This window comes from Hemibagrus wyckioides, linkage group LG01 (assembly GCF_019097595.1).
Source record: "Hemibagrus wyckioides isolate EC202008001 linkage group LG01, SWU_Hwy_1.0, whole genome shotgun sequence".
Classification (NCBI taxonomy): Eukaryota; Metazoa; Chordata; class Actinopteri; order Siluriformes; family Bagridae; genus Hemibagrus; species Hemibagrus wyckioides.
The window spans coordinates 6361553-6377025 of record NC_080710.1 but is presented as its reverse complement, the minus strand read 5'-3'; the positions used below and the strand labels follow the sequence as shown (position 1 = coordinate 6377025).

The 15473-nt window shown below is 39.7% G+C and overlaps 1 protein-coding gene across 2 annotated transcripts; it reads left to right on the top strand.

The window, feature by feature from the left end:
- Positions 1–956: 956 nt before the first annotated feature.
- On the top strand, positions 957–15252 carry LOC131367223 (terminal nucleotidyltransferase 4A-like). Of its 2 annotated transcripts, XM_058412561.1 has the most exons (14): positions 957–1939; positions 3332–3455; positions 4706–4752; positions 4971–5091; positions 5175–5282; positions 6367–6495; positions 6626–6839; positions 6986–7112; positions 8017–8120; positions 8209–8354; positions 8797–8925; positions 10218–10364; positions 10857–11023; positions 14499–15252. In XM_058412561.1, the coding sequence occupies exons 1-14, from the start codon at positions 1254–1256 to the stop codon at positions 14521–14523; spliced, it is 2274 nt and encodes a 757-aa protein (XP_058268544.1). In that variant the 5' UTR covers positions 957–1253; the 3' UTR covers positions 14524–15252. The 2 variants fall into 2 exon arrangements, with proteins under 2 accessions (XP_058268544.1, XP_058268623.1); XM_058412640.1 differs by lacking the exon at positions 14499–15252 and having other exon boundaries at positions 10857–11082.
- Positions 15253–15473: the final 221 nt, after the last annotated feature.

The following is a 15473-nucleotide window of genomic DNA, read 5'->3' as shown; positions in this document are numbered from 1 at the left end:
GTAGGAATGACCTCCGGTGGCAAACTGTGGTTGTGTTTGGTGGTCTCAGTCTACGGCTGAATGTGCTCCGGTAGGACTCCAGTGTCGTATACAGGGGGTACAGGGGGTACACACTACAGTGTCAGTGTTGACTTCTGAGAGACAGTGGTTCCCAAAATCACACAGTCTTGTTGCAATGTAGCTGAACAGCTGAAGACCAACATCAACTCCATCATCCTCAGTTCTGACTGCATCAAAGAACCAGCAGCTCAACTTCCCATTAAATTGCAGACTCATGGCCGTCTGGGACGGGACCAGTGACTGGTCTTCAGGAGATGGACAGAAGGATCCTTGGAGGTACAGTCATTAGCAGAAGAGCAGCTGAGGAGAGCGAAGGGCACAGTGTAAGAAAATAAAACATAACATGGCTTAACTTAAAATGGCCTGGTTAGTGGTTTTAAATCCTTTTCTAGAATTGCTTATTTATGAAGCTGTCACATGTTTATTTTTATTCGAGTTGGAGTTTAGGCAAAATTCATTAAGAAACCTCTTACTCTAGATTATTTGTGGGCATGTTTTCTATCAGGTGTGTGTGTGTGTGTGTGTGTGAGAGAGAGAGAGAGAGAGAGAGAGAGAGACTGTGTTAGTTGGGGCGTGTCTCTGAGCGAGTTTAAAATCCCACGCATGCGCACTTCAGACATGTACTACAATTCCTACACGTCAAAAGATGTAATAGCATATAATATTTAAAAACATCTAAACATCCCAAACGCCGGACATTTTATTGTGATTTTATTACGCATGAGTGATAATAAGGGGAAACACATGTCTAAATATCAGACCATTAGGAAAGCTCACAGAGCGGTTGGTTTTCAAATCCCACGCGCATGCGCACGTCGAGATAGCAAGCAGTCCACACAGAGCATGCGCGCTGGATTTAAATCCCACACGCATGCTCACTGGAGGCTTTTCTTCACCCACACTGCGCTACATTGTAAAGCCGAAGGAGCGGAGCGGCTTGACGGTAACGGTCTCGCTGGACAGCCGCGCAGTTTCCCGACTTGCTGCGGAGTTTTATCCTGAACCGAATTACGTACGTTTCCGCTCTCAAATGCATTTGTTTGTCCGGACGAGACGTTTTTCCTAAAGTGGGTCGTGTTTGTTCTCTCTCTCTCTCTCTCTCTCTCTCTCTCTCTCTCTCTCACTCACTCACTCTCTCACTCACTCTCTCTTTTTTAAAAAATCCGGTTTAATTTTGGAGCGCTTAAGCTTAAATGGACCCCAGGGTGGCTTGGATTCAGCCCGAGCAGAAAGGACCAGCTAACGCTTTGTGGATGCACATCTGGGAAACCTCACACGGGTTACGGACTACTAATACCTCACCCAGCCCTCGTTTGAACCCGGCCATGGCGCCGGGCTTGATGAAAACCAACTCCTCCAGTTGTATCAGCCCGCATCCCGTTCAGGTTTCGCCCAGTTTTATTCTCCCACCTCCGTTTGACCACTGCAATCTGACCGCACTGAATGGCACTTGCACAGGATCGGGGAAGCCGAGTGCTTCACCTAAAAATGGCTCCTTGTCTCCATCGTCCTCTTCTCTGGACTCTGAGACGGACAGTCCCAAATCGGACTCTTGTGACAGCACAAGCACTCCCCATCCCCGACTCTTTTTCACCTTCAATGAGCAGCTGCACAACATCAATGACTATTTGCATCAGCACCAACAGCAGCATTTGCATCTCCAAACACATCTTAACCAACACCACCATCACCACCGGCATCCACCACAGCACTTCCCTCAAGTGCCTGAACACAACCACCACCATCATCCAGCAAGGAAGAAGGGTGAGAACAAGGCCAGCACTTACGGGGTCAATAACCCGCTCTCCAACTCCAATGGTAACCTCTTCCCCCCTGGGACGCCGTGGAAGACCAGGAGATACAGTCCAGGGGTGAACGGGTAATGATGGGGGCAGATTTCAGATTCTGGCTGACCCTTTTTTTGTATTGTTTGATTTAATATGGAGCGGGGATGTCTGTGGGTGGATCATGTGTCAAGGAATTTCAATGCTTCAGTTTTCACCTTGCAAAAATAGCAAAAGTGATGTTCACCTTTCTATCTAACCAATCAAAAAAAGTCAAAGGTGTTTGACGTTTGCTTTAGTAGTTTACTAGCTAATTTACCTTCTAACTAATGTTTCTAATGTTAAATGACACCCAGTTCTCTAGGAATGGCACACTGCCTGGCTGGTGTGGTTTAAGACCCTGTTTAATCTCTTCATATCTACAGAACTGTTATTTTGTCCCACTGAAATCATTAGCTTTGTTTCAAAAGCTGTTATGCACGGAAATATTTACAGTTGAACTTGAGCTACCAAATATTTTACTCCGAGAGGAAATGACCAAACTCTGTGGTAGTTCGTCATTGACTCTGCAAGAAGCTCCAGAGGAACAACCACTGATTTGGGAAAAACTCTTTTTGCATTGCTTGGTGTCAGCCATTTTGCAAATGCTGTTACTCTGAGGTGCAAAAGTCCAAATGTAGTTTTTAGTTAAACATTTTGGGTATTAATGGTACACCACTTCCACTCCTCATGAACCTTTGCCGGTGAACACGCTTGCTTTGAATGTATGCAAACATGCGTTTTACACATGGCTAGTTATTTTCAAAAAGTTTGAATGTGGAATTTCAACCAAAGTCAGCAAGAAATGAGAACAATAAATATAACTGAAACTTAATATTTATGTGTATACAATTTCCGTGATAATATATCAGAAAGAAAGATACATTATGGCTTAATGGTGTTGTGTGAACGCCAGCTATTTTGTTTTTGAAAGCTTTTCTTACTTGTTAGCTACGTTAGCTTCCATATCTATCTGTCACTCATTAGCTTTTTTTTTTAGCCACATAGCTTAAGTATTTTGTCACTTGTTAGCGATTTTAACTTCATAGCTCCAGCCTTGTTAGATTTACACTGGAGCTGTGAGGCTAAATTAGTGAAGTCACCAAGCTTGTCTTGCTTGATAAACTACATTCAGGGCTGGTGAACTATTGTGTGTTCATTTTTTGCTAAATTAGCTCATTTCTTCAACCTATTTAAAAACTGTTAGCTTTCACCGCATATAAGTATTTTTCAGACCTAGAACACCTGAAAGCACTGAAGTGCATTTTTTATATATATATATATATATATATATATATGAGGTTAGAGTTTCAAAGGTTTCATTGATGTTGGAGCAAAAAATTATAAATATTTTCTCCAGGTTTTATTGTTCTCATTTTCTTTTATGTTTAACATGCAGTTTGTTCATCTTGGCGGTATCTTATGTTTTTGTTTTTCCTCGCCTACAGCCTTCATGAAGAGATAGTGGACTTCTATGCCTTCATGTCCCCCCGGCCTGCGGAAGAGGCCATGAGGAGGGACGTAGTAAACCGCATCGAGAGCGTGATCAAGAACCTGTGGCCTGCAGCTAACGTGGGTAACATCGCTGAGATGTGGTTTACTGATTCAGAACCAAACCAAACCTCTAACCTGTGCATGCATGAACCCTGCACATCGTTGCATGCTGTTAGAAATGCTCCAACAAACTAACATCGTCTCTTTTTACAATTTTAACCTTTAAACCTATCCAATGGTCTGTTTAGGGTAGCACATTTTTCAAAAGCTTTTAGATTAAAGGTTTTTGACTGTAGAGTGAGGCTTTTCGATTTAAGCCACAGTTCATGAAGACAGTCAATAACTTGAGGTACCTTCACATGGACAGAGAGTCACAGTGACAGTGTGACCCGGGTCCATTCATTTTTTAATGAGACGGTTTGTAACGAGATTAGGTTGTAACTTGTGACACGACAAAGTTGCGAAAACTTGAGTATTTGGGACAGGAGTGAAGACAGTAGAGTGCACTCTGCTCCTCCTCCATCTTGTGAATTTTACACACAATGTACTATGTTTATATGCCAAATCTCGTGAATTCGTTTCAGTAAGAATAATGACTTGCAGTGCTACTTGTGTCTCCCACTGATAAATGTTATTACTACGCCAACCAGTGGTAGGATAACTTCTGGTGATGTAAAATCGCTGTGTGTGTGAACATAGGAACATGTGTTACAGAGGACATTGCTTTTAATCAACCAGGTGTACATAAAATGCGCAAGATGGTATGGTGGTTCCACCACTTCTGCATGTGTATGTAAGGCAATGCTGAAAACCTTGTCAACTGTTTAAGATGTGCAATGTCCCTCTTCACCCTGCTAGCCAAGGCTGGTTTAGATTTGTATCATCACCGTAAGAATCTTGGTGCTCCTAGTGTATGAGGGCAACCTGATGGTCAAAGGCAGCTTTATAATACACAGTATATATGACTTTACATAAAGTGTATACATTAAAGAAAATGTTCATTGATATTTAAGGTCTGGGTGTAAAAAAATAAAAAAAAAATTTTTTTGTTTAAATAATGAATTAAATAAAAAATGCAAAGGTTCAAAGAAAACATTAAAATAAATAATAATAATAAAAAAAATTAAATTAGAATTTAAAATGTAATACGCACACTTCCTTTCAGTTTCCTACTTCCTGTAACAGCATGTCAGCAACAGCAAGCATTTTATCCCACAGCATCTTGCACTGTTTTTCCCAGAGCTGCTGTAGAAAATGAATCAGCACCTTCTGTGGTATAATCTCCTTTTTTCTATAATCTCTTTTTTTTTTTATTATTTATTTTTTAGGTCCAAATATTCGGCAGCTTCAGTACCGGTCTTTATCTTCCAACGAGGTAAGCAGCATTTTCCTAATTTTTAGGGAAAATTCTTATTGAGAGAGGAAGAAAATGAACAGAAAGGATGAGGAAATGGGAAGACAGTTTGTGAATGCACGTCGATGTGGGGATTTATTTAACGGCTCCACAGTCAATAGAACTTATCAGCCATGGAATAAAAATCTGTGAGGTGAGACGAAAGCAGAATAAAGCTATACTTTTTGTGTGCGCCACAGCGACATTGACCTGGTGGTGTTTGGGAAGTGGGAACGTCCTCCGCTCCAGCAGCTCGATCAGGCTCTGAGGCAGCAGAACCTCGCCCAACCCTTCTCCATTAAAATACTGGACAAAGCTACGGTATGTCTCACTTACAGCTTTTTGTCCCCTTGTTGTTTCCAGATATGTGCTTAGCTATAATGCCTTTTTTTCGTCTGCATCAGGTTCCTATAATCAAGCTGACAGACCGAGAGACGGATGTGAAGGTGGACATCAGCTTTAACGTGGAGACGGCCGTGAAAGCAGCACGCTTCATCAAGGACCACTTAAAGGTGAAGCACAGCTGTTAGGCTTATGGTTTAATTCAGGCCGAGTCTTTGAATAAATCGTTTAAAAGTCATACGCCACCATTACAGCGTTTATGTAATAACTAGGAAGACTTTTGTGTCAGTTTGTAAAGATGGTGTGGCTTTTTCCTGGAGTCATGTGGCACTGTTTTGCTTTTATATAGTTGCATTTATTGCACTACGAGTTAATTTTTTATGAACTTGTTTGAAAAATAAATATTTCAAATTCTTTTATTATTATTAGTTTGACTAGGTTTTTAGGCAAGTAAATCCATATCTTTTCTTAAGGTTTCTAGAAAAGCCGAACCTTTAGCACTTTAGTTAGTTTTACCTTTGAGTAACAAAACATAGCTCTTGCCATGGATATAGCCTTAGAAGCTAGCAAGGTGTTAAGAAAGGAAAGAAAGAATGATTCATTTTGCTTCGCCATGGAAATCAGATGGAGATGTTTGAATGTATTTGACTATGAAACTGCAAAACAGCATAAAGTGTGGAAACAGCATTGTTTAATTCAATCAGATTTTCTCATTTACACTTTTCTACCCTAGCTACCCTGTAAGGCTTTTTTTTTTTTTTTTTACATTTTCTAAATTAGATGTAATACTAAAATTAAATTGGCAAATTAACTTGTTTTTCCATTTTGTTTTTGCCAGTCCCTTTAGGATTTGTCATCTCAGAAATAAACACAATACGATATGAAATCCGCAATACTGGGAGGCTCTTGTGGTTCATTTTTTTATTTTAAATGGCCAGATTTTCGACAGATTTTCTCCAAGCCATGTCATGTGACGCTCTGCTGTGCAGTCAGTCAAACCCTCTTTGATTGAACATGAGTATAGCTATTGTAGAAAGTAATTATACGACGACTTCACTGATAGTAGTTTAAAAGAAGAATCCTGTGCTTGCAATTTCACCAATGTGCGTCATTTCACTATCTAAAAAAGTCTTGAAGGGACTGGTTAGCCTGCCATCCATTGTCGTTTTGATAGATGGTGGATAACTCTCTGCTGCTTGAGGTGAATTCTGCTGCGCATACCTGAGTGTTTCTTTCCTTGTCTGGTTTCTGCAGAAGTACACGGTGCTCCCGTACCTGATCTTCGTTCTGAAGCAGTTCCTGCTGCAATGGGATTTAAACGAGGTGTTTACAGGAGGCATCAGCTCCTACTGCCTCATCTTAATGGCCATCAGCTTCCTGCAGGTAAAGTATTACTGCAGCTTATATGCTATCCTAGCCATGCTGATTTATGTTCATACACTATGCCTTATGTTAATTATACTATAACATGTTCAATAATGCCTGCATGTTATTGGTCTGAATTGCTTTGTAGCTCCACCCCCGAATCGATTGCCGGGCGACCAACATAAACCTGGGCATCCTGCTGATTGAGTTCTTCGAGCTGTACGGCCGCCACTTCAACTACCTGAAAACGGGAATCCGGGTGAAGAATGGAGGTGCCTACCTCACCAAGGAGGAGATGATGAAGGCCTTGAGCAGTGGCCACAGACCCTCCATGCTGTGTATTGAAGATCCCAACTTGCCAGGTATGGAGATCAAGCACATTTCTTGTGATGAAGAGTTTATATGTTTAGGTTGAACAGAATGCATAATTAGTAGGGTCAAATAGGCTGTACATTTCATGGAGCCTAAAAATAAGGCTCATTTTTGGAGTTGGCTTTTTGTTTTTAAGGCAACGACGTGGGCCGCAGCTCTTACGGGGCCCTGCAGGTGAAGCGGGTGTTCGATTACGCCTACATCGTCCTGAGTCACGCAGTGTCTCCTCTCGCCCGCTCTTATCCTAACAAGGACAATGACAGGTCAGTTTTGGCTAATTAGTAAAGGTAACATTTCGCATTTACATTTACGCCATTTGGCAGATGCCCAGGTCACTATCAGTGAAGACATCAATACTGGTTCACTAGGTTGCAGACTGATTACCAACGGTCTAGAAGTCTGAGAGGTAATACAGCAAGAAAAGCATACAAACACTGTTTTAAACCCCAAGTGCTAGTTTAGGTACTTCAGGATGAAGTAAGTCTCTCTTTACAGCCAGTTACTTTGCTGTTCTGACATCTAGAAGAAGTTCATTTCACCACCTAGGTGCCAGAACAGAGAAGAGCCTCGATGCAGACCTACCTTGTACCCTGAGAGATGGTGGGACCAGTCAAGCAGTGCTAGAGGATCTAAGCGAGTGTGGTACAGTGCAGGGAGTGATGCGAGCTTTGAGGAAAGAGAGTGCTGGTCTGTTTTCAGATTTGTAGGCAAGCAACAGTGTGTTGAATCTGATGCGGGCAGCTACCGGTAGCCAGTGGAGGGAGCACTGCAATGGAAAGCGCTCAGAAGTTGACTTGCTAGTAGCAGTAGTCCTGTCTAAAAATGTGGACAGGAATCTGAGTGGCCTGTGTGGTTTAAAAGATGCCAAAACCTTCACATTTTGTAAAGGAGATACCGACTGGAGTGTGTCAAATTAGCAAAGTGTGAGGAAAAGGACAGTTGGACTATTTTTTCCCCACTCGTTTTTAAAAGGGAAAAAAGTTTGCAGGAAAGTCTGTCTAAAAGAGGTCAAATCTAGTCACTGAATCACTAACCCTGGGTGTGGCCAGGAAAGATTTTTACACACGTGGGTAGGAGAATCCTGGGTATATTAATGTTAAGGATCTCTGAGGGCTGTGATTGGCTAAAAGGAATAAATGTGTACATGACATGCTCTGTCTCCCTCAGCACACTCAGCCGGATCCTCAGACTGACCCAGGAGGTGATCAACTACAGGGAGTGGATCATCCAGAAGTGGGGAGAGAGACACAATGCCATAATCAATCGCTGCAGTGAGTGGAGGTTTTTACCAAAAACTTGGTAAAGTTTTTTCCAAAGAATGCTCCAATTTTTAATGCTATGAATTTGTGTTTTGAACAGTTGTCCAGTTCGGAGGCGACACCGAGGAGCAGCAAAGAGACTCTGCATCTCCACAAAGTGCCGATTCCCTTATGTCCAGTCCCCAGCAGCACTCCTCATCCTCGTCTTCGGCCTCGTCCGTTTCCTCGCTCTCAGGAAGTGACATTGTACGTTGCCACAAATGCTTTTGAAGGGTTCTAGAGAGAACGTTTCAATGGTTCTACAGAGAGCATTTAAGAATTCCCATGTGATTCAGATTTAAGAACCATCTGAAGATGTGTATTTAGTAATTTGCCCCTTTTATTGACCATGAATGACACACTGGTGGTTGAATTTTCAGTGAAATTCTTATTGTAATGGTATGAAAGTTGAAACGGTTTCAGTTGAGCATACAGATAAAGAGGTGAGCAAGTGCTGGACTGACTAAAGCACTGCTCATCTGTCTCAAGAGCTAATATTGCTGCACTGTTAGGTGGTAGTTGAGTTGCATCATGGGTAATGTAAGAAGCCGTTAACCTTCTTTTTAAGTGTAAATAAACCACATGGAGAACTCATTGGAGATGAACAGGACTCATTTTTACCATTTATGCCTTGTTTTTCCCCCCCCAGGACTCTGACTCTGTTCCATCTGGACATAAAGCCCTGCACCAGATTTTCCCAGCATTCCCTGTGCCCAGCTCTCAGCAGAGGACACAAAACGGGACAAATCCCTCTGAAACCACTTTGTCAAACGGACAGGTAGGATTGTCCTCAGTAACAATTCAGGACAGCAGGCTGTAGTGTTGTACCGAATGTAGCGATGTGCATCACTAGAGCAGTGAACAGGTCTTAAATCTGTATAAATTAGGACATGTACCAGTTTCTCATGTTATTATTACTTTCTTTATAGAATATTCCAGTTTATGAAAAGTCAGTAAGGTCAGAGGACAAACACAGGTGATGGTTGTTGATGTTGAAGCACAATATTTCTGCAACATGACTTTTACTTGTTGAATTTTCAAACAGACATTGCTGTCTTTGCTGATGATCATTCATATAACTGGAATAGCCTGCTGCAGGAAAGAGTCCAAAAACCTGGAAAAAACATTTATTTATTTTATTTTTTGCATTTCCGGTTCAATTGTCTAAAAGTCAGTAGTTTTTTTTTTTTTTTTTTAATGGGTCTGTGGTTAAATTCCTGAAATAAGGTCTGGGCTTATTTCTTTATTTTGAACACTATCTCAAGATAGTTTCTCCTTTTATTCTAGCAAATAAAATGCATCAATAGTGATTTATTTAAAAAAATTTTTTTACTTTTTTAAAGCTTTTATTGTGAATAGTGCCGTTACTAGCAAGAGGCTAGTAATGGCAGTAAAATAGCTAGTAAAGAGGTTTTCAGGGCCATTTAACGTCATCACGCCGAACAAGAAGACTCCACTTCTACAGCCTCTTTGTGTTTATACTAATACTGATCTTACAGATTACTCAGACTCCACTTTCATTAGAATTGTACACAAAATGAGCTCGGTGGATCCTTATGGGGGAACATGGTTTTTTAAATGAGGATTGAAAGTTTCTGTGGTGATTTTGCAGTCACGTGACTGTGCTGTAGTTCGTTTAAAGCCTTGTTGTGTTCAGATTCCCAAATTGTACACTTTTGATTGTCACAAAGCTTAGAATTTAAGAGCCAGTAGATTTATCCTACTGGCTTTTTGTCAAGGGAACCAGAGTGATGAGTCAGTCTACAAAAACACATCATCCTTGCATACTACTGTATTGAGCAAAGCGGCAAAGTATACACTGTACTGAGGGTTTGATCAGGTCTGTTGATCCTGTACTACTATTCTGCTTAGCCTCAGCCTCAGATGCTCCACCCTCAGTTTATGGAGTCACTGATTTCTTGTTTCTATTAGATCAATACGAGTTGTGCGTTTGCGCGTCTGAAACTGAAAGTCATGTTTGCCGATAGGTTAACAAAAGGTCTTGGACCTTCTATCAAACTCTAGATGTCTACTTTTTTCCAGAGCCTCATCTTCTCCTTTGTTTCTCAGGTTCGTAAGCCCCTCCCCGTGTCTCTACCCCCGCCTGTGCCAGGCAGACCTGTATGTGTGGACGGGTGTGTGCCACTGAGCAACGGTTACCGCATATCCTCGCCCATCTACCTCGGCCCTCTTCCTGGTCTTCAGCACCAGCCCAAGGTAAACCCTTTCTCACTTTCTTCTGTGCTTGCTCTCTCGCTCGCTCGCTCTCTTACTCTCTTGCTCACACACCACACACATATATATCTCTGGGTTATTTTCTAAGGTTCTAGCAGATTTGTAGCCTTTTCTGGTTGACCAGAATGAGCACTGAGTTAAGCAGGCTCAGTGTGTGCTCTGTAAAGCACAGCAGCCTATTCACTGCAGTTTCATTCACACTGCCCCAGGGTCACAGGGCCACACTGGCCAGAGTGTCAGGAATGGTAAGAAAATTCTCATCTGAAATGCATGGGAATAAGCTGTGACATGTTCTGTGGCTCATTCGTGGTCAGATCAGTTCCGATGTGTAAAGTGTGTGTGTGTGTATATATAGTGTGACCTTGTGTTTTAGCTGCATGTTAACTTTAACACCACGTTCACTGAGGAATAAAAATGTCTCTGAAGCAGCTTGTGATAAAACATCTGTGTTTTATTTTTCTTATTCATCTGTAGTTTCATAATGTTCAGAGGTTTGGCCCGAAGCTTCCCGGCGGCTTCCAGCCTGGTCAGATGCCTGCACCTCGCGCCAACCTTCCACAGCACAACCGAAACGCATGGCACCGAGGAGGAGGCAAACGCCGGCCTCTAGCCTCAGCAGAGAGAACTGCCACAGGTCAAAGGTAGCACTTCCTTTGTACGCACGGTCTAAGCTGTGGCGGCCGTGGGTTTTTTTTTTTTTTTTTTTGTGTTTTTTTTTTTGTTTTTTTTAAATGTACTTTCCTTTATTCACTTATTTTATTATTATTTTTTAAAAATTTTCTCCCCTGTTTGTGCCAAACACTAAATGTTCTCATTGCAGCCAAGCTGTATTTGTAATTTAGGACCACTCGTGCAATATGAGTCTTTTTATAATTTGCTATTTTCTTTTAGTTATTTTTTTTAATTTAAGTTTTACAAACTACTCTTCAGTTTTTCGTTTTTGTCATGAATGTAAGCCGATGAAGGCCACGTGTGTGATCTTTACATCTCTGCTACACTACTATACGTATCATGTCCAAATCCAAAGTGTGGTGGAGTATTTTCCTTTTCTTTTTTTGCACTCGATGGCTTCCCAGAATGCTGGAGTTCAGCTTCAGTACCAGCAGGTGGAGCCACTGAGATTAAAGTGCTCTGTGCCAAAATCCTGGGCCAAAGTGTTCCTTATGTCACAGTAGCCTGTACCTTACATTTATTTTTATTTTCATTTTACCACCTGCTCAACAACACGCCAAATCTTGTTCATCTGATTTTATTTTGATTGATTGCCTGAAGTTTTCAACTTTTGTTGTTGTTTTATGCACCAGACTGGTCACAGTGATGCTGCAAAAATGATTGCTAATCTCATGCCTCTTAAACCCACACACCCTTTTGCATTTGTGAGATGATGAAATGGGAATAAAAAGGCAATGTGACATGGGTAAAATCAGACACACACACCTGTTGGCTTTCCTTATTTATGTAGTTCAACATCTGCACCAGTAGGTGATGCCAACAATTTGTAAACTCAGTCAACACTGCAAAGGTTGCATCCTGTGCATGTTAGCTTGGTGAAAGTTTTGCAGAAGTAGTTTTTAAACCCAGGATTTTTGCCCCCGTTGGCTTTCCAGATTTCACCTTTACAATTTCCGGTTCAGTTTTGGGCGCAGTGTGATAGTGTGGTACTAATACACCAGGATGAAGGTGCAAATTCTCACTCAAATTCTCTCATTTAAAACTTTCATTGCTGTTCTATGCAAAAGACTTGGCACTGATTGGCTGTTGTGGTCACTGTCATTGTGGTCATTTTGTCACTGTAACTGATCACAAATGATCTTTTGCCAAATCATGTGGTCACACTTTTTTAAACTTTTTTTTTTTTCCTCTTTATTTTACACAATGGAATAGAATTTTTCCTGCTGTATATTTCACAAAGTAAGTGCTCATCCATGTATAAACCCAAAAAGTTGTCAGTGTCTCTCGGGTAAAGGTCATTCTTGTAGCATAGTGACCGAGACCACTGGACACGCGCGCACACACACGCACACACACACACTGTCATCATTACTGATTTATGAATGTAAATTTTTTTTATATTGGCTTTTTTTTTTTTTTTTTCCATGAATATTTTTATGTAAACTTTTCTACAGATTATTTTTTAAAATAAATATCTTAAATGACCAATCAGCTGTCCTGTCCTTTTCCTATTTGTATTTGAAGATTTTTGTTTTATTATTAAAAGTGCAAATTGTTTAATATTTTAGTAAAGAAAATATTTACAATTTAATATACCTTTTAATGTTTATGAATACAGTTGCTTCAGTGGTTTCTTGAGCCTAAAATCTAATATTTAAACATTCTGATTGTTTATTAATACCAGAATATTAACATTAACACATAAAATAGTATTGTACTTTTTAATTCTGTTTATTTATTGGCCTATACATTTTTTCCTTGTCCATAAATTTCTGCTTCTGCTTCTTTTTCTTCTTCTGTTAAAGTTATCATCCATCTATCCATCCAGAGGAAGAAATTGTTCCTTCAGCTTTTTGGTAAAAGCTGTAAAGTCCTCTGATGTCCACTAGGAGGCGCTCTGAGATTTATTGTGTTTAAGCTCTCTATTTTTTCTGTGCCTAGAGTAGTTTTTTCATCTGCATCAGTAAAATGATGCGTTTATTTGATTTGATGCATAGTTTTTCCATAGTAGTTATTAGTCCAAAAAAGTAACGTTTCTCAGCTGTAATTATTTTTGAATACATTTTTTGAATTTTTGTATAGACTCTACTTATTATTGCTGGTCAGCTATGTTGGTAATCAACATTTCTAAATATGTTAGCAGAAGTTAGCTCAGCTTTCAGGAAGTGAGATAAGCTTCATGGATTAAACATTGATGAACAAATTGCTTCCCGAAAAGTAGACTAACATTAAAAAAAATGTTGATTATCAAAATAGCTGATCAGTGCTAATATTTAAACTGTATATAAAAGTATAATGGTGGTTGATATCTGGAAAATAAACATCAGTTTTCAGCTCCAGATGAACATCCCCACCATTTCGCTCGCTCTTGAATCAACTCCTTTGACTGGCTGAAAGTTTTCTGATCTTTGAACAGGCCCCGCCCCCTGGCTCTATGTGCAAAACGTGTTAAAAACAGCCTAGCAGCAGAGTCAGTTCAATAATCCGTCTATAAAAAGCATGGATGTGAATTTTTCCCAGTATGACCCAGGTGAAAAGTAAAAAATCCTTAAAATCCAACCCCTGAAAATAGATGCATTAGCACTCCTCGAAACATGTAGGGTTGTGAAAACACCACTTACTGTATAAGTTGAGAGGAAAAAAACAGAAACATTGTGAAACCTTCACATTTCGACACTGACATCAGTATCATATCAACATAAACAGGGACATTTTAAATAGATTAAAATAATTACCTATTAATTATTTCCAATAATTACGAGAAACTTTATTTATTTCTATGATTAGTTATTTCCAGCTGAGAATTGAGTGTTTCTAGCATTCAGGTGCACACATCATTGGCTAGCCCGTGGACACTTTTGTCATTGGGACCCTGTCTGTACAATCCTAAAGTTTGGGGTGTATGGAGTTTCAGATATTTTCACAATTTTCCACGATCTCACAAAAAAAAAAATGTTGGTTGGTGGACTGGCTAAGCTGAAATGCCTTTAGGCATGAATGAATGTGTGAGTGTGTGTGGACAGGTATCAGATCCATGGTGCATTCCTGCCTTGCACCTGACAGCGTTCCTGTTCCTGGAAAAGACTCTTAGGAATTAGGAAGTTTCGACTTAGTGCTGAGAGGTGTAGTTTTTCAAGCAACGCAAAAGATGATCCACTGAAGGGGAAAGGACGAGACAGATGTTTTAGAACTGTTTTAAAACATCAGGAAATATCTTTTAATTCTGTTGTGCTAAGTTTATTTATATGCGCAACATTCTATAGAAGTTCATAAGTATGGATAGTTTTTTTTCTAATAATTGTATAAAATAACCTTATAGTGTCAGCTGCTTGCGTCGAATTCAAAACACTTCCATATATTGTAGTGAAATATGAATTCTCCCAGCATCATTTACTGAGGTTAGCTTGTGTTTTTGTCTTGAAATTTTGTTTCTTCTTTCCACAGCGCTCGGATTCACCGAACAGGATAAAGCAGGTCCTCAAGATGAATAGGTTAATACCCAAGCCTCTGCTTTTCTCCTGTAAATGAACTCTCATTGCTCGTTACGTTTTTGCAAACCAGATTAATCCATTTTCAGGTACGTCACTATTAGTGCACTTACTGAACATTTCATTAATGGTCCCCCAAAATCCTTTGTTCCAATTCTAAGGTCTAATGGTTTTAATATTTGTTTTGTATAAGCTAGCATTATGCTGATGCTCATTCACATCACATTTAGTGATAAAGTCTATAAAATATCGTACAGGGAGACGAGGGTTTTTACCATTACCCATAAAAGTCACCTGATGTAGTTTTTTCAGATCACAAATTCTGATGAAATAATACAATAAAATAAATCATTTCCCCTCCAACTGCATAACATTAAGATCATAAACATTTTGGGGGAAATTCAACTGACACAATAAATCTATAAACTGAGTTTGAGTTATGAGTAATCATTAAATTCTGCTATACATTAATAAACAACCTTAACAATCTTGAATGGACAGAAGGATTTGAAATATAAATGAGTTTTTGCAGCATATTTACAGTTTAAATGTAGAGGATTTATACAGTGATATATACAGTGATTTTATTATGCTACAATTACAAGTCAAATCTTCCTGAAGCAGCAATGTTGCTTCTTGTAAGAAATTTGCTAAACAAGTTGGGGAAAAAAAACTAACTAAAAAAGACTAATCTCTCCTCCTTGACTTTACTTTAAATTGCTATATTATTTATGATATAGACAAAATCTTTACAATTCTTTTGCTACCAATCACACAAGTGCAATCAATTTCTTTTCTTTGCCAACATTATTTTTTTCATATGTAATAAATAAATAATTTAATAATGTGACTTTTAACCGTGATATTTTCCAGGCTTGACCGAGGTGGATTGTGTCTTAGTCTTGACTTAGTGATCCTAAAAAAACCCCTG

What these genes read in the sequence shown, in the direction of transcription:
- LOC131367223 (XM_058412561.1), top strand. Translation starts at nt 1,254, where the DNA reads ATGGACCCCAGGGTGGCTTGGATTCAGCCCGAGCAGAAAGGACCAGCT. An exon ending in TGAAGATCCCAACTTGCCAG is followed by an intron (nt 6,840 to 6,985) that starts GTATGGAGATCA and finishes TTTGTTTTTAAG; the next exon opens with GCAACGACGTGGGCCGCAGC. An exon ending in CCTAACAAGGACAATGACAG is followed by an intron (nt 7,113 to 8,016) that starts GTCAGTTTTGGC and finishes TGTCTCCCTCAG; the next exon opens with CACACTCAGCCGGATCCTCA.